Raw genomic sequence first — 23,770 nt, 5'->3', positions numbered from 1 at the left:
GTATTTCTCTAGTGATGGTTTTCAAGAAGCCATAACTGAATCAGATTCTTAGGTTATATTAAACGTTATGAAATAACAGAAACAGTCATTTGTCCTGTATGAATATAAATAATACTTTTTCTAAAGGTGCTCAAGTTGTATCAGCAATTAAACCACTTTTCATTAAGCATTTTGCTGAACTGCAACTCTTTAACAAGTATGAGCAGCTGACACCATTCTAACAAACAGTTGAAAAATGTTCGATTTTCTATTCAACAAGTGGCAACTAGATTGTAATTACTAGGACAGATACTGGTACTGGTTTGTGTATAAGCTTTACTCAATCTTGTTAAATTGAAGACATCATTGACCCCTTGATTTCACCAAAAGAACACAATGACCAATTCAACATTTTAACCTAAACATAAAGTTTTATCAATGAAAGCATTATTAGATTAACATTTCGGCAAAATAAAATAAATGTTTTTTTCCTCAAAATTATATTAAATAGCATATTTTCCACCCAGAAAGAAAAAACACCTTTCTTACCGAGAACTGAAATAAGCATCTTCCTTTACAATACTTATTAATTCAAATCATTATCTCCAACTTCAAACGGACAAGGTGTAGGAGTAGGGTATATATGAAAATAAAATCAATTGGGAAAGGGAAGATATCGGAGACGAAAATCCCACCAGGCGAAATTCTAACAGTTGTTATGGTTACAAAAGGTGAAAAAAGTAAAACACAGAGATGCTTATATACATACATATAAAAAATAAACCAAATGATTACAACAAAAGTTATTTATGTCGTAAAGGAAGACAGAGCAGGAAGAGGGCCCGGCAAAGCAAGACGGAAGACGAAAATCAAGCTGTTTCGGTTTGAACTGCCTATCATATAGTGTTACACTTGGATCGTCAGACGTAATCCGTATTTTAAAATATTACAAACTATCATATCACTATACATTGAACCTAGAGAGAGAAGACAATGGATTACACCACATTAAAGCTCATTTATCTGCTGCTCTCAGTAGATTATGTTCAGTCTTCATGACCTTATATGATTATTGATTGATTCTGATGAATTATCTGTACTGAGAGAAAAGAAACGTAATTACTGTTTGTCACTATCAAAAAAGTGCTGAGCTAACACTTCTTTATGCGATATTTGATTCAGGTCCATTTCCCAAAGTCTAATCATATGGTTATATCGTCCCAGTTCAATAATTCTTCCTATAATTACAGAAAATAGAGATAAACAGAATCCCTAAAGAAAGCCCAACACGGCAAAATTGACAATGTTGCAGGCTCGGTTTGATTGAGCCTGTTCATGGACGGTACTGGATAGTGCAAGTTACCGTCCACGCCCCCTAGCACCGGCTTAAGCAGAATTCAACATTATACATGAACTGGTACAATTTGGAATTTTGAAACATCCGCAGATGTGTTCATATGGCGGTTGTCATGGAACCTTCAATGTGACACGTAAGTGCCATTCCATGAAAAGCGGCATATGGTCCCCAAGTAAAAAAATGCGTATGCCCTAAACGAGAAAACAATGGGCGGAACTAAATAAAATTGAATTTTGAAAGGGGATCAGAGGTTATGAAGCCTGCATATCACAGATAATACGTCAAAAGACAAATTTAAAAAGCAGGCATTATATGCTAAGGGTGATTAGACAGTATTCAAGTAGGAATACTGGAACCACCCAAATTGAAAAAAGCCAAATAGAAGAAACTAAAAATACCACATAACATGAATACACAACAATTATGTCGTGCTGAACGATCTTCAAGGATCGAAAATATAACATCTTTGATTAAATGTACGGGGCGACTTTTTACGGCCGCCACACGCTACAAATAACACTGATGTGACCATAAAATAGAGATAAACAGAATCCCTAAAGAAAGCCCAACACGGCAAAATTGACAATGTTGCAGGCTCGGTTTGATTGAGCCTGTTCATGGACGGTACTGGATAGTGCAAGTTACCGTCCACGCCCCCTAGCACCGGCTTAAGCAGAATTCAACATTATACATGAACTGGTACAATTTGGAATTTTGAAACATCCGCAGATGTGTTCATATGGCGGTTGTCATGGAACCTTCAATGTGACACGTAAGTGCCATTCCATGAAGAGCGGCATATGGTCCCCAAGTAAAAAAATGCGTATGCCCTAAACGAGAAAACAATGGGCGGAACTAAATAAAATTGAATTTTGAAAGGGGATCAGAGGTTATGAAGCCTGCATATCACAGATAATACGTCAAAAGACAAATTTAAAAAGCAGGCAACATATCCTAAGGGTGATTAGACAGTATTCAAGTAGGAATACTGGAACCACCCAAATTGAAAAAAGCCAAATAGAAGAAACTAAAAATACCACATAACATGAATACACAATACAGAGACTGAACGCTTAATAATAACTTTTGAAATGTTAACAAGTGTTTTAACAAAGCTTGTTGAAAATTGGTGAAGCCAGTTTAACGTAATGTCTGATTCTCAGGTCGGTTTCCGACACGGCGGTAGCACAGTTGACGTGATTTTCGTCATAAAATGTGCGCCTTTATTAGGCTTTTATTATTTTATAGACCTTAAGAAAGCTTTTGACTCTGTTTAAAGGAATGCTTTATGGTTAAAGCTCTGATTAGCTGTTTAAATTGAAATATAATTAGTTAGATTGAAATATAATATGAATATTCATTGCTACTATGAATTCATGTGTCGATATTTCTCTTGGCTTGGTATTTCATTATTTGATTTGTGTTTAACCTTTTTTTTTTTGCAGACGATATGGTTATTCTGGCTTAAACACCTATGGATTTACGAGGGAGTTTCGACAATGTATATCAACATTGTAGAAAGTGTGGTTTAGAGGTGAATACAACTTAGATCAAAATAATATTCTTAGGAAAAGAAAGCCTTTGTATGCATGCAATTTTTGTACCAATATATCAATAAACCTGAAACTGAAACTGTTAAGATGCGCAATGTATGGATAATTGAAATCAATTATGTATATTACTCTTTATGGCCTAGCAGCCAAAAATTTGTAATTGCAGGAATGTATTATATTACGGAAAAGTAAAAGAAAAGAAGAAAAAGGTACGAAAAACTGCCAACAATTAGTTCAAAGCATTTAAAAGATGGAAATAGTATAGTAAATGTAGAGGCTTCCTCTTCAAGTCAAATGTCGTATGATGAATATGTTTTACCAATTTTAAATTATAGTTGTGAGGTATGGGGTAACATGTCATTAGACAATTTGAATGTAGCACTTAGAAAATTCTGAAAAGTGTTGGTCAATATGAAAATGTCAACAAATCCTCTTTCAATGTTTTCAGAAGTAGGTCGATTTCCATTATATATTTCAAGACATGTAAGAATTGTGAATATTTTATAAAATTATATCAAAATAAAACAAGCAGTTGTATATTAAATTATATTGTTAATTGTAAGATATTGGAGATAGAGCTATAATATTTAATACTGTAAATTGGTTGTCTAAAGTCAGAGCACTCTTGGAAAGTGCGGGTTTTAATGATGTGTGGATGTATCCAGAATCAGTTAAGCTTAAAATATATTTACACAAGTGCTACATGGTCGTTTTAAAGATATTTAAATCACACATTGGCATTCTAGTGTACATATTTGTTCTTTGTTTTTGAATGAACATATTAAGACTAATTTTAGCAGGTTTAATTACCTAAATTATTAATATTAATAATAATATTGTAATAAAGCATTTAAATTAAGATTTCATTCATTGGATTTTTATAAATAATCCTTATAACATTAAATATCAATAAATATTGAATAAATTTGTGAAGGTGTCATGTAACACAATTTATTTATTGACATGCTTTATCATATTTCATATTCATTCTATTATGTTGTTTTGTAATATTTATATGCAAAACATTTTATGGTTTTATAGCGTTTTCTTTTAACTTACTTAAAGTAACCGTATCAGTGCTATTAGAAAAATACAAAAATGACTAAATTAGTAAAATTACCGTTAATGTCCTGTCTTTCATCATTTTTACAAACTTCTTTATAAAAAACAACAAAAAACAACACTTCACGTTTTCTATAAACAGCTACTTTTTTCCAATTCTATCATCAAGCATTATTTTCTTACAATACAAATTTTGTATGTGTTGTATTGAATTGTGGCAATTAATAACTTAAAATATCCTTTTAAAATATATTTCCATAACCTAATATCAACACGCTTTTCTGGTTTTAATCACTGATGTTGGTTTAATCTAAATGCAATTTAGATGTAAAGCATGTAATCAGAATAATGAATTATTAAGTGCATACAATAGTGAAAATTGATTCGCCACCAAAATTTAATTGTGATACTAATAAGTCTATAGAGACTTTGAACGGAAGTCACATATATATCTATAGCTAGCGAATCTGCTATTTTGTCACATGATACGTAGAATCCAATAAAGTGACTATTGCCAATGATTGCTTTAGTACTTAAGGACCGCATTTAAAATATGTGCTCCAGATTGCACACTGACGTGAAACATGTTTCTATACAGTTATATGTTATACGCATTCTTCTTCCTAAATGGAATAGCTGTTGGAAGTAAGTTTCTTTTGCTTTTTGAAATGATACCCTGGTAAAAATATATTCTATACTATAACGGTAAAATATATATTGTATCATAATGCTATATTATTCTACTTAAATACATGTATATGTTTATGTATTTTAGCTTCGTATTTTACATCCTGATTTTTTTCTGTTTGTTTGTTTGTTAGTTATATTTTTACATTTTAAAATTAAAAAGCATTTACATTTATTTTATGTTATTAATTTCTTTAAAAATATCGGAAGGACATAGATAAGAAAACAGAATAAAGATAATCACTCTCATATTTTATTCATTGTATTCTGAATGACACAGTGTTACAATAACCTTTTTTAATTAGAGTTATCTCCATAAAATATATACACATATTTTTATACGTTTTCGAGTTTTATAGAACAGAATGTACTTTTTATTTTGTATTAAGCATGTACAGCTCATCCTAATATACAACAATATATATACATGAATGAATATGAAAATGGTAACGCATATCAATAAATAAATTAGTGAGAGTGTGATACAACACATGAATTCAGCAATTTTATAAATTTAAACATGCTAGGGTTTCTTGTAAAATAGTTCGATATATACTTTTTCCTAAAAGAATCTTACAAAGAGCAATTCAATACAAAGTGATATTCATCTTCGATGTCATTCTTGTTGCAAATAAAACATTTTCGTTCACTTCTTATCGATCTTATCATGTCTACCATAATCTGTGTTTAGCCAAAGTATTTCTTAAGTAATGTTTAGATATTGAGACATGCTAAATTTGGTCTTAATATGTTTATACCAAAAATAAAGAACTTTGGAAGAGTGCATTAACTTTAGACAACCCATTACGGCATTAGATTTTGATTCTATCTTCGATCTCTGACATTTACAATATAAATTAATATATAATTGCTTGTTTTATTTTCATATAATTTTATAAAATATTTAACAATTCTTACATGTCGTGAAATATTTTATGGGAATCGACCTACTTCTGCAAATATGAAATCGTATTTCTTGACATTTTCACATAGAGCAACCTTTTACTGAATTTCATATGCACGATTTCTAAATTTTCCGATGGCATGCATGTTAACCCATATCTCACAACTATTATAAAGAATTGGTAGAACGTATGTATAAAAAAATGGTTAAACATAATATCAATGGGAACTTGCTTATCTCTTGTTACATTTAATAATGAGCTCATAGCATGTTGTGTTTTACCTTTTAGTGTGTTGGTCGCTGGTATGAAGAGAAAACATTACCTAAATAATTGAACGTTTTTACAATCTCTATATTTGATCCCCTATATGTCCGTTTATAGCATTTTATTAAAAATTCCACCTTTTCTAAACACAACAATCTTAGTCTTATCTACATTAACAGTAAGATGCTAATTATTTAACAATATTTTTCTAAACTATGTTAAGGAAGTCTGTAAACCTTGAGCAGACTCAGAACAAATCTGTAAATAATAACAAATAAATCGATATTTTTTATTATGTTATACCGTCATCTAAATTTTCTTGCAATAAATTTTGTAAATAATTCTAAAAGGGACTGAACATGATTGCCCTTGAAAGAGACCAATTTGGCTACTGAAAAATTCTGACATCGACATGTTATACACACAATTTAACATCTTCATACATTAATTATATTACAGAAAATGATAAACCATATTTAATACCACATTTTATTTAATAATACCATGGGCAGTTCCAGTCAATTTGATCTTATGCTTTTTTAAAGTCAATAAAACAGTAAAATAGTTTACACGCATCATTTATAAACTTTTCAATCAAAGAATGTAATATAAAAATATCATCTACAGTTCTATCACCTGTTTTAAATCCAAACTTGGCATCCATAATTTTGTCATTTTCCACAGACCGTAGCTTGTAAGAAATGAAAAATATCATTATGACAAAATGAAAACAACAAAATTAGAAAAAAAAATATGACTTTCAAATGCAAAAAAAGTATAGAAAATTGTCAAAAATTTGTGTGGTAAAAAAGTTCGAACAGTATTTCTGCAGATCGTTTTGCTGAATGTTTTAAAGCGGTTAACAACCATGAGTCTGCATTTTTTTAGCCTGATGACTATATTTTACAATGTATCTTAATAATGAAATTAACGTTATGTTTTCATAATTAAACGTGAAAATTTCTCCTGCTGAGGTTTTAAAAAACTTGTAATAAGTTGAAATTAAGAAAAGCGGCAGATTGAGACATAGTTTTAAATGAATTTTTCAAGTATGTGTCACAAAATAGATTTTTCCTATCTTTACTTCAATTTTTTTATTAAACAAATTTTTGACCTCGGTTATTTCGATAATAAGTGGATAACAAAATGGGTGATACAGACGAACCTGGAAATTACAGTTTACTTTGAAATAGGCTTATATGTATATTAAGATATTTGTTTAAAATATTAGAATGTGAATCCACAAAATTTATAAGACATGTATACAATATGATGTTAAGAGACTTAGAAATGTATCCTAACAAGATTTCATGGGCATATAATATTAAACTTTTACTAGACGCATTAGGTTTTTTAATCATGTGTGGCTATTTCAAGGAGTAGGAAATAAAAACATTTTCATAGATGTACTTGAGCAGAGACAGCATGAAAATTGTTTATAACTTTGGAACGCTCAATTAGAAAACACGACAAGAGCCAAGACATATAGACTATTTTTATGTTTAAACATTGCTAAAATTGCTAAATTTAGTAAGGCATTAACAAGACTGAGAGTGTCATCATATTATTTAGAGGTAGAAACAGGTAGATGGCATAAGCCACATAAAACATTATCTGAAGAAAGAAAATTAATACTTTGTAACACTCTAGACGATGAATTTCATTTTTTATTTGAATGTCCAAATAAAATATCTCTACCAAGATATTAGACAAATGCATATGAAAAATTTTTTTTTAGAAGAGACCTTATATACTTAAATTTAGAAAAACAAATCTGAAAATCTGTGGATAGTTTAGCGATATTTGTTTTCAAAAGTTTTAATAAAAGAGACAATGCACTGTATCAACGACAACCTTGTCCTCTCACAGTATCATATAAACAATATATTAGATATGTTATTATGAATAAGAATAATGACTCTGTGAACCATTTCATGTTTTTCATGCTTGTATCATGTCATTGATGTTATGTAAATTCCGATTGTATCATTACTATATACTGATGGGCATACTGACTTTGTATGAATAAATTTTATCATCATATCATCATTTATAATCACAGTGAAGAAACTTAGCGAAACAGCTTGTTATCGTAATACCCCTATTAATCATTTCATATATTATTTGATATTTTTATTATTATTTTTATTATTATTTTTATTATTTTTATTATTTTTATTATTATTATTATTATTATTTAATTAATTAATTATTTGGATCTTTTATGTATAAAGATAAAGGATTTAATAATACAAGCTTGTTATCTTGGTTAGAAGGATTGTATAATTGTTTCGTTAATTGATTAATTAATAAATTTGATGTTAATACAGTCATTCTGATTATTATCATACTGATTTAAATTGCCCGAGGAGTACAACTAGGTAATTTTGAAATCATACAGATACTATATTGCACGACCATTATTCTACCTGCCAATACCTAAAGCTATAATTATGTTTATATAATTTATTATCAGTGGTTTTAAAATTTAATCTCCAATTTCCTACAAAGGTTGGCCAAAATCAGGTTTCCGAGCTAATCCTCAGGCACCAACACACTTTACTGTTACAGCTGCACAACCATTAACAATAGATTTCTCAACCTGATAAGCTTAACTGTAGAAGTTTGTTGAAAGCTAAGAAACCTAAAACTATTTTATTTCCGCAGCAAGTAGCCAATTATCTAGTATACGAAATATGTAGGTAGAAATCACGAATCAAAATACTCAAAAAAGTAGAAAAAGTATTATCTGTTTTTATATACATGCTGTATCTATCAAATACCATAATAATATACATTTTCATAGGGAAAGATAAGACAGTTGAACAAGCCTTGGATTATGTGTTCCAATTACAGGCGAGTAATTGCGGAGATTTGGTGATTGGTGACGTTCTGCCCCTTCAGTTTGATGTCACCGCCTGGGATCAATACGCGGATCCTGCAATTAGGTACCACGAATGTTGTTTATACTTATTTTGTTTGTGTGTCCAATAGTTCTACCACTGATTATTCTAAAAACGTTTCAATTTCATGTCTTAAATCTCTTACAATGTAAATTTCAGTAAAGTGTGCAATAATCAAAGAGCATGAGAGAAACTTTAGTTAGATATATATAACAGCTCGAAATTCAACAAGACATTTAATTGTGATCTGTTAACCTATATTTTTTCAGTTTTGTCAGTTGTTATCAATCCTCTCTAAGACTTTTTACATGAACATGTGACAATAAACAAGAAAAACTAGCAATAAAATTAAAGTAACATCTACTTTATTGTATATTTATGTTTATCATTTACTTGAATTACAGGACTGCCAATTTACTTTCTAAAGTGATTGGACTGAATAATGGAACGCTGGACTCTCTCACAGACGAAATGCTCTTTCTTTTGGTACGAAATAACGTGCACGGAGATTCTCTCATATTTGGGGCATGCATCGCACTTGAGAGAGGGGTTTACAGGTACCCGGTTCAATACTAATATATATTTTCCATCATTCTACAAAACGCATCGAAATTGTAAATGACGTCTCTTGTTAGTAATAACAAACACAATGTATCAATCGTGTTTGAGTAAGACATCAACACAAGTATTTCTTATAGTAATAATAATAATAATGTATTTCGCTAACATAAATTACATGGCATTTCATGGTACAACATAAATAACAATTAATATTTAATAAATATTCAATAATTTCTTTATAATTGAAATTAGACTGACATTTGTGTATACAACTAGTATATAGAGTATTATTATATAAATATTGTTGTAATTTGTTGTGGGGAAAAAACTCATCAGCGAAGGAAACATAAAAATTTTCCACGTATTTTCAGTAATTGATCTACTAGTAACAAAATAAAATGCAGAGGAGCTATTGACTGTGTTTTTTAAATCATATATGTAACATAAAAAATCGAAAATAGACATGTTAGATGACAATTTTCCACAACATTTTAAATTGTAGTTTATTGCCTTTTTATGTTAATGATACAGAACTGGCGCCAATTTGAATCAAGTTAATGATCGATATATTTAATATATCTAACTTTCCAATATTTTAAAATGATGAAATATCAATGTATATGTTTGTTTTCTAATAAAATGGTTTTGTTGTTCTTTTTCACACAAGAAAATGACGATTACAAAAAAGTTTACATTATACACAGCAAAAATACACTTATATTCATACTACAATTTAATTAAAATTGGCTGCGTCACGACAAAACCAACATAGTGGGTTTGCCATGGATCCAGACCAGCCTGCGCATCTGCGCAGTCTGATCAGGATCCATGCTGTTCGCTATCAGTTTCTCTACATGTAATAGGGTTGGTAACCGAACAGCATGGATCCTGATCAGACTGCGCGGATGCGCAGGCCGGTCTGGATCCATGCTGGTCGCAAACCCACAATGTTGGTTTTGTCGTGACACGGCTCAAATATCTTTGCTCGATTCTGATGATTCTGAACAAGACCGGACTACTTGCGGTGCAGCTTCCTGGACGCCATGTTAGGTCGTAACGGCCAGAGTAAAGCTCGTACCCAAATTGAGAATCAGAAACCATTACAAATAGGTTTCAACTCTTACCAACTGTTGATTATGTTTCTAAAACCAGTCAATATACGGCTGGTAGCTAAAGTTTTGTATTTTGATACTGAAATTCCTTAAATTTTGAATTACTAGTAACTGTTGCCAAGAAGAATTACGATTGTTTAATAAATATACTAGAATGATAATATGTAATAAAACCATTTGCTAATTGGAAATAAGCAAGCAAAATTTATAAATCGCCACTTTCATAGCAGCTTGATGAAAATTGTTTAAATTATTCGTTTTTGATGATTCTAAGCCGTTAATTAACTGTTCCCTTGTCACCATCTTTTAAAATATTTGTTTCTTTTGATATCCTGTTTAGTTCTATTTCTATTGACGGGAGAGCGTATTTAGTTAGATTACTAAATAATCAATATATATTACTTTACTTTAATTAAATTAATTAAGAAATGTTTGAGTTATGTTAGTAATTTTATTTGCTATTCCCATAACGCTTCGTGATATATATGCAATTAAATACAATTTTCATATATATAGACATATATAGACATGTAATCGGGCGAAATAGTATCACGTCAATAAATTGAGGATTCGAAATCCCAGTGTTTATTTATTTCACAACTGCTTGCAGCCAGTCATTTAGTGCTTACGTGCTACAGTGCAGTGCTTAGGTCTGATGAATTTAATATCATATTCCGTATTAAACCAGGTAGGAAGTGTTACACGAGGGATGGAGTTCTTATGATAACTTGTCAAGGAGTTCTTGTGATAACTGTCTTGTTCAAAACGTAAATAAAAAGCAGTAACAAATGCGTTATGTAATTTCATTTTTGTTGCACGAGAGACACTATCAATTTCATTCACATCATGACAATGATTTGTTTAACGTTTGAGCTTCATATCAATATAAGTTATACAGACTGGTTTGGCTATAGCTGGTTAAAGGTTGACTTTATAATGTTTTATTATAATCGGTGTTCTTTTTCAACTTTGATTATATTGATAATGTTCTAATACGGTTTATTTTAAAGCAGCCTACGAAAAAGAGTAATAAATAGCTCACGTATTTATACAGGTAATAATACTATTGCAATCAAAATGCTATCAGTAGTAATTTATTAATACTAATAGAAGTGAAATTCTAGAGTAAACACGTTATAAACATTAGTGGCATTTGTCAAGTGATATGATTATTATTAGTTTATAGATCTTGGTTTAGCAATATATATCTCCCTTGACTAATTTATAACGAGTTCCTAATCTCATATCATATTTAAAGAGATACAAGTAATTGGTAAATTTATGGCTAGGCAGAATCATTCCTGAAGGTATGGGAAATACATTTATGTTAAAATGTTATTAGTTGTATCTAGAAATTTATCTTAAAGATACAAGATTAACATTAAGCTTATTACTTTTACAAATTATTAATTTGGTACGATAAAATCATAGTTTAGGAAAGTTTGATATGATGTTAAAATATTAAAGTTGATTGACCAACAATGTAATTTGTGTACGTAAAAGAAATCTAACATGATACTAGTAGATGTTTGTCATAATTACCCGCTAGTACTCGAGGAGTTAACTGGTTCATACCCAGAAAGTCAAAGATATTGCATTATTTGCTACTCACCTGGTAATAGACTCATTGATGACAATGAAGCTGTCTCTGTAAGATTAGTTTTCGCCCCCCCCCCTTCTCCATAAATTTGCTATAATTTAACATTTCTATAAAATCTGACTTCGGTAGCGCTCGCCTGCATGTTACGATGGCCTCTGTCATATTTCAATATTTTTTATTTATTTTATTGTAACATCTTCTCAAACAGAAAATGGTATTAAAAGACACAATATGTAAAATCTGTTAAATGGTCTGAAATATCATTCCCTCATTTTATTCTTGCAGCAAATACGATTTGTTTGCACCATATGCCTACAAGAGCAACAACACTATACGATCTCACGACCTCTCCGTCAATTACTTTTACCTTCACCCTGACAGAGAATGGTACAATAGTGTCAAGGTAAAAGACAAGTCAAATATCACCATGGCTACAGAGGAAGTGGTTTATAGGTATGTAGGTCAATGCATGGATCGTTGTGGTCCGGTTAACGTTGGTGTCGGTACAAGTTCCAAACCTTCAATCAAAGCACAGAAGGCGCTGAATTTGTTCGGGTCTCAGAATGTCAGAAAGGTGAAGGTTGTGAGATTATAAACCAATTTGTTTGTAAAATGTCACCAAATTCTGTTTCCCGTGTTAAACTATAGTAAATCGGCTATAAGACTAATTGCAACACTGATATTCAATTCAATGTTTATTTGGCTTAATCAATTAGAAAAATATAAACACAAAAAAGCAACAACAAAAAAACCCCAAAAAACATGATTTGACTGAACTGGGATTTGAACTTTGGACCTCTCGCTTCCAAAGCGAGCGTGTAAACTCCTCGACCACGGGGAGTTATAAGATAACAGCCTGAAGAATACCAAATTATTCTTAATTAGAGTTTGTAACCCTTATTAATTTCGATATATTTTGTTCACGGTAATTCTGTTGTTTAACACTGACGTAAATAATCATGGAGCTGAATATAAGCATGTATATCTATAAGAATAACACAATATTAGAAATATTCGACCAATCGGGAACAATTTTTTCTTTACGAAAATGAATGCGCCTGTAATTTGACAATCTTTACGCAGTGATCTGCCCTTAATTTTTCGGCGTTAATGTACATATGAAGGGAAGTAACCGCTTCGAAGAGTTTGGACTACTTTCGGCATTTGCACATAAGAACATCCGGGTCTGAAATTTCACTACCATTATTTGTTTGGTCTGACGACCCAAACAAATAAAAACAGTTTAGACAGCATATGAATCACACCCGCTCGTTTTATATTTCTATAATCAAAACAATACTTTACAGAAGGCTTGTACTTTGTAGTATAATTGTTGTTAAAAAAACTACATCATATAAACATTTAAAAAGCATGAAATCGTGAGTCAGATGTTTTCACAAAATTGCTTAGTCTAGTGACGTCAAAAACTCTAAAACAATTACTCAGCATTAACCATAAGTATTTGCACGTAAAATTCTGATACAGTTGTCAATGATTTTTCTTGTGATTTATTCATGATAATTAGAGACATTTTATACCTTTTGTATGCTTTATTTGTGTTTTGATGTAAGATAATGGAATTCATTGATATTTCAATTCTCCCTGTTTACAAGGTTTATAGAATGTAAACATGTCTGGCATATCATGAATAAATGCATTGATTTCATATCATCAGTTCAGTTCTGTTCATTGGCAATTAGCGATACATAAGTTTGCCTTTTAGCTATTTACAATATATCCAACTTATTGCAAAGATAGAATATGTAATGAACATATTTCTATTCTAATTACGAGCATCAGTTAAGATGCCGCTCTGTTTTTGTTTGTTTCCTAAATAGCAATGAAAACCGAAAATGAATTATAGAAACATATTGATATTAAAGTATCACTTTTGTTTTCCAAAGAAAAGGTTACCAATGGCTACCGGAAGTGGAGGAACTATACCCGATGGCTTCTCTGGCTGACGGTCACTGGACAAATCCTTACTATGACTGTGGTGGTGGGGAAATATGGATGGTTACTTACTCAGCACCTATTCTAAAAGTAAAAGATGGGAAAGCTGTTTTTCAGTTAGTGTCGACAATGTCGTTTTTACATATACTACTAAAACTATAAATATATGAACAAGAACAATGACATGGGTTATAAATCATACTAAGTGTAGAATGTGTTGCTTGTATGACGTTTTTCTTAAAAGAAAAACATCTGAGTAAACTAACATATCAGTAGGCTAATTCACCAGTTTTTAATCATTTGATGTTAGATAGAACAAAATTTAATGACTATCCTCGAACATAACCAAACTCACGAGGGATGATAAAAAATCAATCAATCTAATTATATCCCATCATTACTCATATAATTGGTATATATATATATAAACTATACAGAATCAGATAACAAAAATGACAGATTCGTCTTTAAATTGATTGCATCTTTCTTAAATGGGTGATGAATTTTTGTTGTTGTTGTTGTTGTTAAATATCACAAAAAAACACCCGCTTGATAATAGTTTGGCGAGTTCTTCGACCCTAAACCAGTTGGAAATAAATCAGGATTATATATATTAAAGATCAACGCAAGGATGCAACAAAAGAATATATACCACGAGTGTTTTCTCTCTCTCTGTATTTTTAAAGACGCGATGTCTCTCACAGGCTGCATTTTGCATAAGATACATGTAGTAAAACTTTTACCGGACCAAATAAGCCTACTGAATATTTTCACCTTATAGTTTGCATAACACTTTACACTGTATTTTTTTCTATCTTTTCACATTTTCTGTACTAACAATGTATTGCAAAATAATTTCATCAACAGAGGTGTGGCTACAATAGACATAGAACTAACGTATATTGATATAAATCAATGTGACAGTGATGAATCGATTACAACATCGGGACTGGATGTTTTCCGTGGAACACACAAATGTCAGCCTACAACTACGGTACATAACGTCTTAGTTAAACGCATTGATTTAATTCTAACATGATCATTTTATGGGTCAATATTAGCTCATCTTATCTATAATAGAATCATTATAGCAATTAAGTGATAACGTCATAGTTGTATATATTCCATGGCTGCTCGGCTTATCATGTATAGATTAATGTCATACTATTACTTTAATGTCTAATTGAAAAGCTATAAAATAATAAATTAAAAAGCCGTGGAAAGTTATAAATGGCGTTCACTCGACTTCAAAGGCCCCAAAATTGGTGTCATGCTTGAAGGGTTTCGTCATTTACAAAGTTTCGAGGACATAGATTCTACAATACAGTAGAAGTACTAATTTATGAATTTTACATAAATGTAACAATTACTTCATTTGTAATAAGAGAAATGATAATAATGTAAAGCAGTTACTTCAATAGGTCACGTACGTTCATTGAATCTGATCTTGCTTTTCACATTTTTTCATATATATTTCTTTGAATGGGTGTTCAAGTTAGTAGAAAAATGTGTTCTGTTTTGTAAAGATGTTTAAATTAATTCAGTGTGTTCCTGAGAAAGGAATGGGGTTCGTACCAGGCGCTTATCGATGTGTGTGCGAAGATGGGTATTTCTTTCCATGGCCAAATTCTGATGTCAATGCTTTTACAGGACAGGAGATAGAAAATTTCTCACGTTATTCTAACAACACTTTCGAGAAAGGGAAGTTCCAATGTAATGCGTGCGAAGCCGGATGTGACACATGTGTCGACGCCTCACCATGTTTACATCAGCGACACGAAACACTTATCATTACACTGATGATTTTAAATGTCCTGACTGTTTTAGGAATCATTGTCATTTCTATCGGAACATATTGTTATAGAAATGTAACGGTAATTATTTGAACATTAAAATGTAATCAATTGATCATTATGTATTTGGATAAAGGATATAACATGATGTGTACATTCTATAGACCCATTTTACCAATCAATATATTACAATAAAGATATGTAGTTGCATGCAAGAAATAATAAATATGTTAACATTTTCCCATTTTTGTGTCAAAATTTGGTTAACACTATATCAAAAGACAGGAAACATATTTCTAATAATATGTTACAGATATGTTAATGAAAGAAGCTGAACACTTGGCCGCATGGCGTGTTTTATTTTCAGTCTAAACCTAAAATCCATCAGTATCTTTACAAAATTCTAATGATGATGTTTTGTCCTACAAGACAGAAACATTGATGTTATGAAATAAGTTACTAGAGACCAATGCAGAAAAACGTACAGAAAAAGCTCACTCTCTTGTTTAATTCCTAAAACTGGAGCGTAGAATCTAAAGTGTAACACTGCTAATTGTTTCTGTTGGCTTAAATGACTATTTGCTCCATTTCATAGATAAAAACGTTAAGCGAGAACATCATTTGTATCGTTTTAAACAAAGTAGTTAAATGTTAATAGATTTTTGTTGAACAAATAAGTTATTTTGGCTTTTCGCATTGTTCCAGGTAATGAAAGCAGCAAGTCCAATATTCCTTGAACTGGTTTGTCTTGGTGGAGTGTTTATTTATGGTCAGGTAAATCAAAAACAATGTATATTTGTATATTTTACATACACAAAAAGTGTTTGCATTTATATATATATTGTTATGTTAAAAGCTGACAAATTGGTCATGTATATGTACTTGATTTGCATATGTTGTTAAACTTGTGTGTGTGTCTGTATGTAAATTAAGAATTTCTTTTCCTTTTGCAGTTTTTCATGAATTATCCAGAGGCTTCGGTGATAACATGTAGTATTCGTGTCTGGTTACGCCATGTTGGATTCATTTTCATATATGGTTCTCTTGTATTAAAATCATGGAGGTATGCCACTTTTTCAGCGTACTTTTATTGTTTTATTGTTGTTATTGTTCTGAATCTTAAACCGTTCTTGAAATTGTGAACTATATGTAAAACGCTATGGACACTGTAGGCGAGTTTGTTTTGCATTGCATTTGTACCTACATTGTAGAATGACGAATTTTATAAACTCAGATGATACCTTTCTCATTTCCAAAATAGTAATTCATTAGAGTCGAAAAAAAGAACTTCTAATATACTACAATTGATTACATAATAGTTCATGCGCTACAAAAGTCAATAACAAATATGCAATATATAGTGATTGGTGCTAACGCGTGTTTCAATTGTATTCTTAAAAAAAGCATATTTTAAGTAATCGCATGCTAACTATTTCCCTGATACTAAGTCTCACATCGAAAAGTTCAAACGATTTATATATTGTAAGTTAGCCAAACTCATTAGTTTCGCCTTCTTAACGTTTTGAACAATTGAGGCTTTTTTCTTAAGGTCACATAACGTAGAATTTTTTTTAATCTAATGTTCATCATGAAATATTTTGTTCCAATATTGCGATAATATGATTTAACAATTCAGTAACATATTATTTCAGAATTTCTATGATTTTAACAATCCGAACACAGAAGCGATTTTGGTTACCAGATAAAGCTCTTCTGCAAAGATTTTGTATACTTCTGCTTTTGGTGGTTGCAATTCTTAGCGCATGGAACATCAACAAACCACCAAACATTGAAACTCTGAAAACTACAGATGGTCTTAAGTTCCATGTTTGCAATTTTAGTCCATGGCAGTATGCTTTGATAGGAGGTACATTTAGAAGACACGATTGATTTTGTATTTAGAAAAAAACTACTAACGCATGAAAAATACAGTTAAATTGCAAAGTTGCTTTAATAGTCATTTATATATTATAGAATAATAAGAATATTAAAGACTATGAATATACTTCTTATTAAGGAGTTACTTCAGTCAGATCATATAAATGTATGTGTATTCAAAATAAGTGTTTCTTTTCTGGTTCAGTTTGTGCTATTTGATATATTAAAAAAAAGTAGAACAAAATAAACGAAAGTTACCAACGACTTGTGAATTTGAATACTACATATACTTAACTTTTTCAATAAATTTCAAAAGTAAAATCTGAAATGATTGATATTAAGAAATAAATATGAAATGTGTTTAATTTCAGCTGAGATACTGTTCCTTTTATACGGTGTGTACCTGTGTTTCACCGTTCGTAATGCTCCAGCATTTTTCAACGAGAGCAGGCACATTACCTGGGCTATATACAATGCTATAATCTTAGGAAGTGTGATGTCGTTAACCTCGTGAGTGTCATTCTCTAACATGGTCATATTATTTTATGTTGGACGATTTTTTTTATAACTTCTTGTTATAGTATTTACAAAATAATTGCGTTATTTAACCCATACCATTGGTAACCTTATCACCATAGCATTTGTGATATTATTTTTTAACAAAGTCCTGTTGTCATGTATAATGATATCAATGCTAGTATATTAAAATGAAATTAAACAAGTATTTTTTACAATAATTTAAGTAAGTGAATGGGAATGCTGCTTTTTATTTTGTTTTGTTCGTTTTTTCAGTCGCCTGTTTGTCTCCGTTATTGGTCCAGATTACATGTTGGTTTTCGAGTTTGCTCAGATACAAGTGTATGCCACATTAACGATGATCATCATATTTGGACCAAAGGTGTGCATATACTGTTACTATTCACCGTTCACTGGATATCTTAATAAAATCTTAAATATAGAATACATTATTCCTAGTTACCAGATGAACAAAATATCTTTCTATTCAATTTATTAAAATGTTCTATATTAATAATAATATTTAATGCGATATATTACACCGTACGTTTATTCTAATGCAAGATATAAGATATAAGTTTAATTGTCTGAAAATGCGGTAATTGTGTAATAGTGATTTTATAGTGACTATAATAATAATAATAATAATAATAATAATAATAATAATAATAATAATAATAATAATAATTGAAGGAAATAAGTCGCACAGCTCAAACTTTAACATTTATTTCCAGGCATGGGCAATAAAATCAAAGATGGAGATTGTAGCAAACAATTCTGCTTTTGGCATCAACACCATCACTGGTGGATTAGTGCCTAAAGAACATACAGGAACACAGACAGATTAGATAGATGTTTAGCTCGACTTCTTTGAAGAAAAACTTTGAGCTTTTGCTACAGTCAGGCCGCCATTGTCGATGCCGTTCAGAAACTTTAATCTTGGCCATTAGTTTTTTTTCTTCTTAATTTATAAATGACTGACTTTCAAGGTCGATTGTTTGAATTTCTTTATTTTTGCTATAGTTGGAAATAACTTTGTAATGTACGAATGGATTGTCTTAATACTCGAACACAAAACAATTCTTTGGATAATAGGATACCTTCAAGTAGATCAAATTGATTTTGACCTTCACTCATCAATGACCTTTCCCTTAAATGTCAAATTAATCTTTTTGCTATAATTGGCTTTAACTTTGATATTTATGAATTCTTAAGAATAACTGTCTTAAGGACAATGTTTAAAAAAAATCTAATTCAATTTGACCTTGACCTATTAATAACCTTGATCTTGAAGTTCAAATTTTTGTATTTTTATATGATTAGCTATAACTTTGTAATTATTCAATGTATTTTCTTTAAACTTCAGCACAACAATCCTTGGAACAAGACATTTAAGAAGATATAACTGAACTTGACCTTGACCTTTTTCGACCGTCATGTTCAAAGTAATGAATTTTGCTACAATTGGTTTTGTATCTTTGCTATTTATTTACAGATTCGATTCATGTTTGGACAAAAGCGCACATGATACTAAACCGATATGTTGATTTATTCTGATATGACCTTGACCTTGAATTTACCTATACCCTTCAGGTCAAATTATAGAAATTTGCTTAAATTGTCTTTTTTGTTATTTACTTACAGATTTGACTCATACTTGGACAAAGAAACACATGCCAACACTGACATGATGAATTATTATGATATAACCTTGACCTGGAATTAACATTTACCGTCAGTGTCAAAATATTGATATGTGCTTAAATTGTAATAAGGTTGTTAATGACTTATGGATTTGATTCGTTCTTGGACAAAAGAGCACTTATGACAAAACTGACATTATGATTAATTCAAATGTGACTTTGACCTTTGAATGACCTGGACCGTCACGGTCAAATATGAAATGTGAATTTCATATGTTACAAAAAATATTTTTTGTAAAAGTACTCTTTACTATAATATTTTCCTCTGTTGTATCTGACTTTAGAAATAAGAAAACGTCCAGCGTGGTCCCAGCAAGGCGGCGGCTCTTGTTTTTCATTCATGTTGTTTCCCTTGCTTTCATTATTTTAAGGTTGTTCTTCATATATTGTGTAGAGATTGTATAATGTTTTCTGTACAAATCTATAATAAAATTTCTGTTCTGTTCTGTCTTTCTTTCATATGTTAATTATTATTAAAATACCAATATCATCTGCTAAAAGATTTTTTTGCAGTAAAACGTGAAATATTAACAATGATTTTAACACCAACAACAACATTTTAGCACCACTCTCGTCGTTGTTGGTCTCGGCATTGGTATACCTTTTCGTTGATGCCCATGTTTTAGAAAACAAGAAAGCTATTCCACTTCAAACTTAATAAACATGTTTATTATAAGGACGCCATTTCAAAATGTTGTTGTTGTTTTTTTTTGTCGTTTGTTTTTTAATTTAGTTTTTCCCCTTGTCCAACTTAGATTTTTGTCCCGGTTTACTTTTTTATTAAGGTCCTTTTTCAGAAACTATTTAAGTTATTCACTTCAAACTTGGTATACATATTCACTTTCAAATTATGACACCATTTAAGTAAAGCAGATAATCCTAAAAATTCTTTTGGAAAAGAATGTCTCTGTTTTACTTTTTGCTAAGGCCAATTTCCTAAGGACTGTATTAAAGTTTTAATCACTTAAAACTTGGAATAACTGTTTCCGTTTAAAATTGGGAGTGTATTTTGTAAAGGGCAGGCAAAGTTATAATTTATTGATCATTATTCAGTTATGGCCCCTTTTTACTTTAAATTGTTTGGTTATCCTTTTTTGTATATGGTGTTTTTTCAAAGACCATTAAAGATATCCACTTAAAAGTTGGTGTACTTGACCACTATCATATTTGATATACAAGGGATAGGTTATCACGAAAGCCATCTTGCTAAATCACTTCCCTTTTTATTTAGAATATTGCCTTTTTCTAAAAAAAAACGTTAACGTTATTCACTTCCAGCTTGAAACATTTGTTTTTATTAAGGACAGGTAAGTACCTGTAAAGCCTAGTACATTTGCAGAATAGTGGACATCTCTGTAATACTAGTGGACTACCAGTATGCATCTAACAATTGTTGTATTAGAAGACCAGAAATGTGCAATAATTAAAGTTGTTCTATGGTCGACAGCATGAATTTCAATGATAACAGTTGGTCAACCAAACTGTCTTGCCCTTGTTTTCTTACAAATTATAAATGATAAAATTCTTTGAGGGCAGTCTTTTTTTCTGGAGTTTATTTATTATTCATATTGTGACAAGGAACGTGTATGTGTTTTTTATTTTTGCCTTACTTATGATACAGAAGATTAAGAACATCAAAACACTCGGCAACCTGATTTACACTAGGAGGCTACGCCCCCTCGTACAAATCAGATAGCATGGTGATTCTATGGTCTTTCTATTATATGACCAAATAAAGGTGAGGCTAAGGGAAAGGTTGTATATCATAAGTGTATGGTAATGATTTTCGGTAGATCGACTGTTTTGATCCGAAAACTATATTTTTACCATAATGTTTATTCCATACCATACGAGCATTAGGAAAAGAAATCTTATCCGAAGTATACAGGAAGAGTCGATGTTTTACAATAGAGAACGAATAAGCAATAAATTAAGCTATAAAATTCATATTTTTTCCATTGTCTGGTTGCTGTTCCATCCCACTCTCCCGAACATCATTCCATTGCCATCACATGAGCTATAACTTGTTTACAGCAACATCAGACTATAAATTCTCTTTCTTTCCTGGGAGTGTTTACCATTAGGACTGTTTACCGTTGGAACCTCTTATCACCCTCTGCATATATTACAAACTTGTTATTAATAATATCTGTCATATTTTGCGGTTCGGATCGGAATATCCGTCCCGAGGTGACCCGCCCATTGGGCGGTAACGAGGCTTGCCGAGATCAGAGATATATTGTCAGATATTTTTTCTTGCATATTCTACCATATTCCATTATATTTTAAATTCTTTATCTTTATTTTAAATGAAAATTTATATCATTACAACCGTAACTACTTTCATTCAACAGCGTATGAATTACAAAATCATTCATAACGGTAAAATGACGTCATCTTTATCGTGCCATTGTACAGCACGCGACTCATCTGGAACCCCCATGCCAGATGAAATTTCCGGCATGGGTAAAACTAACGGAAACGCCAGTCTGATATGCAAGAAATAAATATCTGTCCTCAGTTGTCATACTCTCCTTTCCCAGAGCAGCTAAATGTGCAGTCGTATTGAAAAGAGATAGTTATAAAATATCGTATCAGCGGAATTAACATAAATTATGGCGTAATAAAACAATTAATTTAATTAAGCAACACAAAAAGAAATATTTTAATGATGACGTCAACGTTAAGAAGGACAGATTAAATTGAACAGATGGAATTGGGCCGTTTATACATGTACTAATCAAAGGCTATCGAAGCATATTTGCTATAGGCTCTATCATTAATAATTCTATTAAAATTGGCACTTTTCCATAAAAAAAAACTTAAGGAAGCAAATATTCTTCCAAATTATAAAAATGGTCCAAAAGAGGACCTTAGAAATTATAGACCTATTTTGCTAACATATAAAAAAAACATAATATGAAAAGGGTATTGCGTCACTATTACACATGTATATATAGGAAATTAATATCATAAAATTAATGAAAGTCTGCCATGTTTCAGGAAAAAATCGTCTGTCAGCTCTAATACGACTTTAAGAATCCTTCCTGAATGATTATAAATGAGGTCGGGTTGTTTAGTTTAAACATATTTATTTCCCGAATATGTACATGATATACATAATACAATACAATCAGAATACAAATATATAATATATTCAAAGAAAATGATGAGAACGAAAGACTAAGTCTTATAAAATTCTTGGGTTGTTTGATCGGCACAGTTTTATTTAGACCTAAAGAAGCTTAGGCATTTGATTTGGTAGATCACAAAATATTAGCAAATAAGATAAATTATACAAATTCTCAAACACATCTATAAAAGTTTTCAAATTATATCTTCACAATACGTCACATGTTGTCAAATACGGAAATACTCATTCTTATAGTGGAACGGTAGAATCAGTGGTTCATCTGGCTTCTACACTATACCCTTTAATACTCTTCATTTCTACGTTTATACTATGCCATTTAATACAACACACTATTACATAGACATGTATGCTGACGATACTACTATTCATGCACCAGATCACAGAAACCCGAAATTCTATCCAAAACAAAAAAATAATAACGATTAAAAAAAATACCATATACAATGTATATACTATAAAAAATGCATCGTCCGGGAATAGAACTCGGGTAGTCCGATTGAAAGTAAACGCTCTACAAATTGAGTTAACCTGGCGGTGAATTGGAAGAAATGTTTTACGTCTTTAGTTTGCATTGTTTTGATTATTGTTGTGTAATATGGAGTACTTGTATTAGAAAAAAACAATTTGAATAAATTGCAGAAACACACATCAAAGATAATATCATGTTAACTACTTAAAACGCCAACAATCTTTACAACAACTTAACTCAAGCTAACTTTTAACAACAGACGCACTTTTCAAATTGCAGTATTCGTATTTAAATCTATACACAGAATCAGAGACTTGTTTT

General features: G+C 30.8%; 1 protein-coding gene across 1 annotated transcript; it reads left to right on the top strand.

The window, feature by feature from the left end:
• The first annotated feature begins 4,490 nt into the window (after positions 1 to 4,490).
• On the top strand, positions 4,491 to 20,276 carry LOC132742821 (probable G-protein coupled receptor CG31760). The gene is made up of 13 exons (XM_060731309.1): positions 4,491 to 4,596; positions 8,614 to 8,755; positions 9,115 to 9,267; positions 12,269 to 12,436; positions 13,888 to 14,052; positions 14,804 to 14,930; positions 15,481 to 15,810; positions 16,435 to 16,503; positions 16,683 to 16,792; positions 17,382 to 17,596; positions 17,979 to 18,117; positions 18,400 to 18,505; positions 18,858 to 20,276. Exons 1-13 carry the CDS (start codon positions 4,536 to 4,538, stop codon positions 18,969 to 18,971), a joined length of 1,899 nt encoding a protein of 632 aa, XP_060587292.1. The 5' UTR covers positions 4,491 to 4,535; the 3' UTR covers positions 18,972 to 20,276.
• Positions 20,277 to 23,770: the final 3,494 nt, after the last annotated feature.

The sequence above is a fragment of the Ruditapes philippinarum genome, unplaced genomic scaffold (assembly GCF_026571515.1).
Source record: "Ruditapes philippinarum isolate M1 unplaced genomic scaffold, ASM2657151v2 ctg57_1_1_1_1, whole genome shotgun sequence".
NCBI lineage: Eukaryota > Metazoa > Mollusca > Bivalvia > Venerida > Veneridae > Ruditapes > Ruditapes philippinarum.
This window is presented reverse-complemented; position numbering and strand designations above follow the sequence as displayed.

What these genes read in the sequence shown, in the direction of transcription:
- LOC132742821 (XM_060731309.1), top strand. Translation starts at nt 4,536, where the DNA reads ATGTTTCTATACAGTTATATGTTATACGCATTCTTCTTCCTAAATGGA. An exon ending in CTTGAGAGAGGGGTTTACAG is followed by an intron (nt 9,268 to 12,268) that starts GTACCCGGTTCA and finishes TTATTCTTGCAG; the next exon opens with CAAATACGATTTGTTTGCAC. An exon ending in GCAGTATGCTTTGATAGGAG is followed by an intron (nt 17,597 to 17,978) that starts GTACATTTAGAA and finishes GTTTAATTTCAG; the next exon opens with CTGAGATACTGTTCCTTTTA.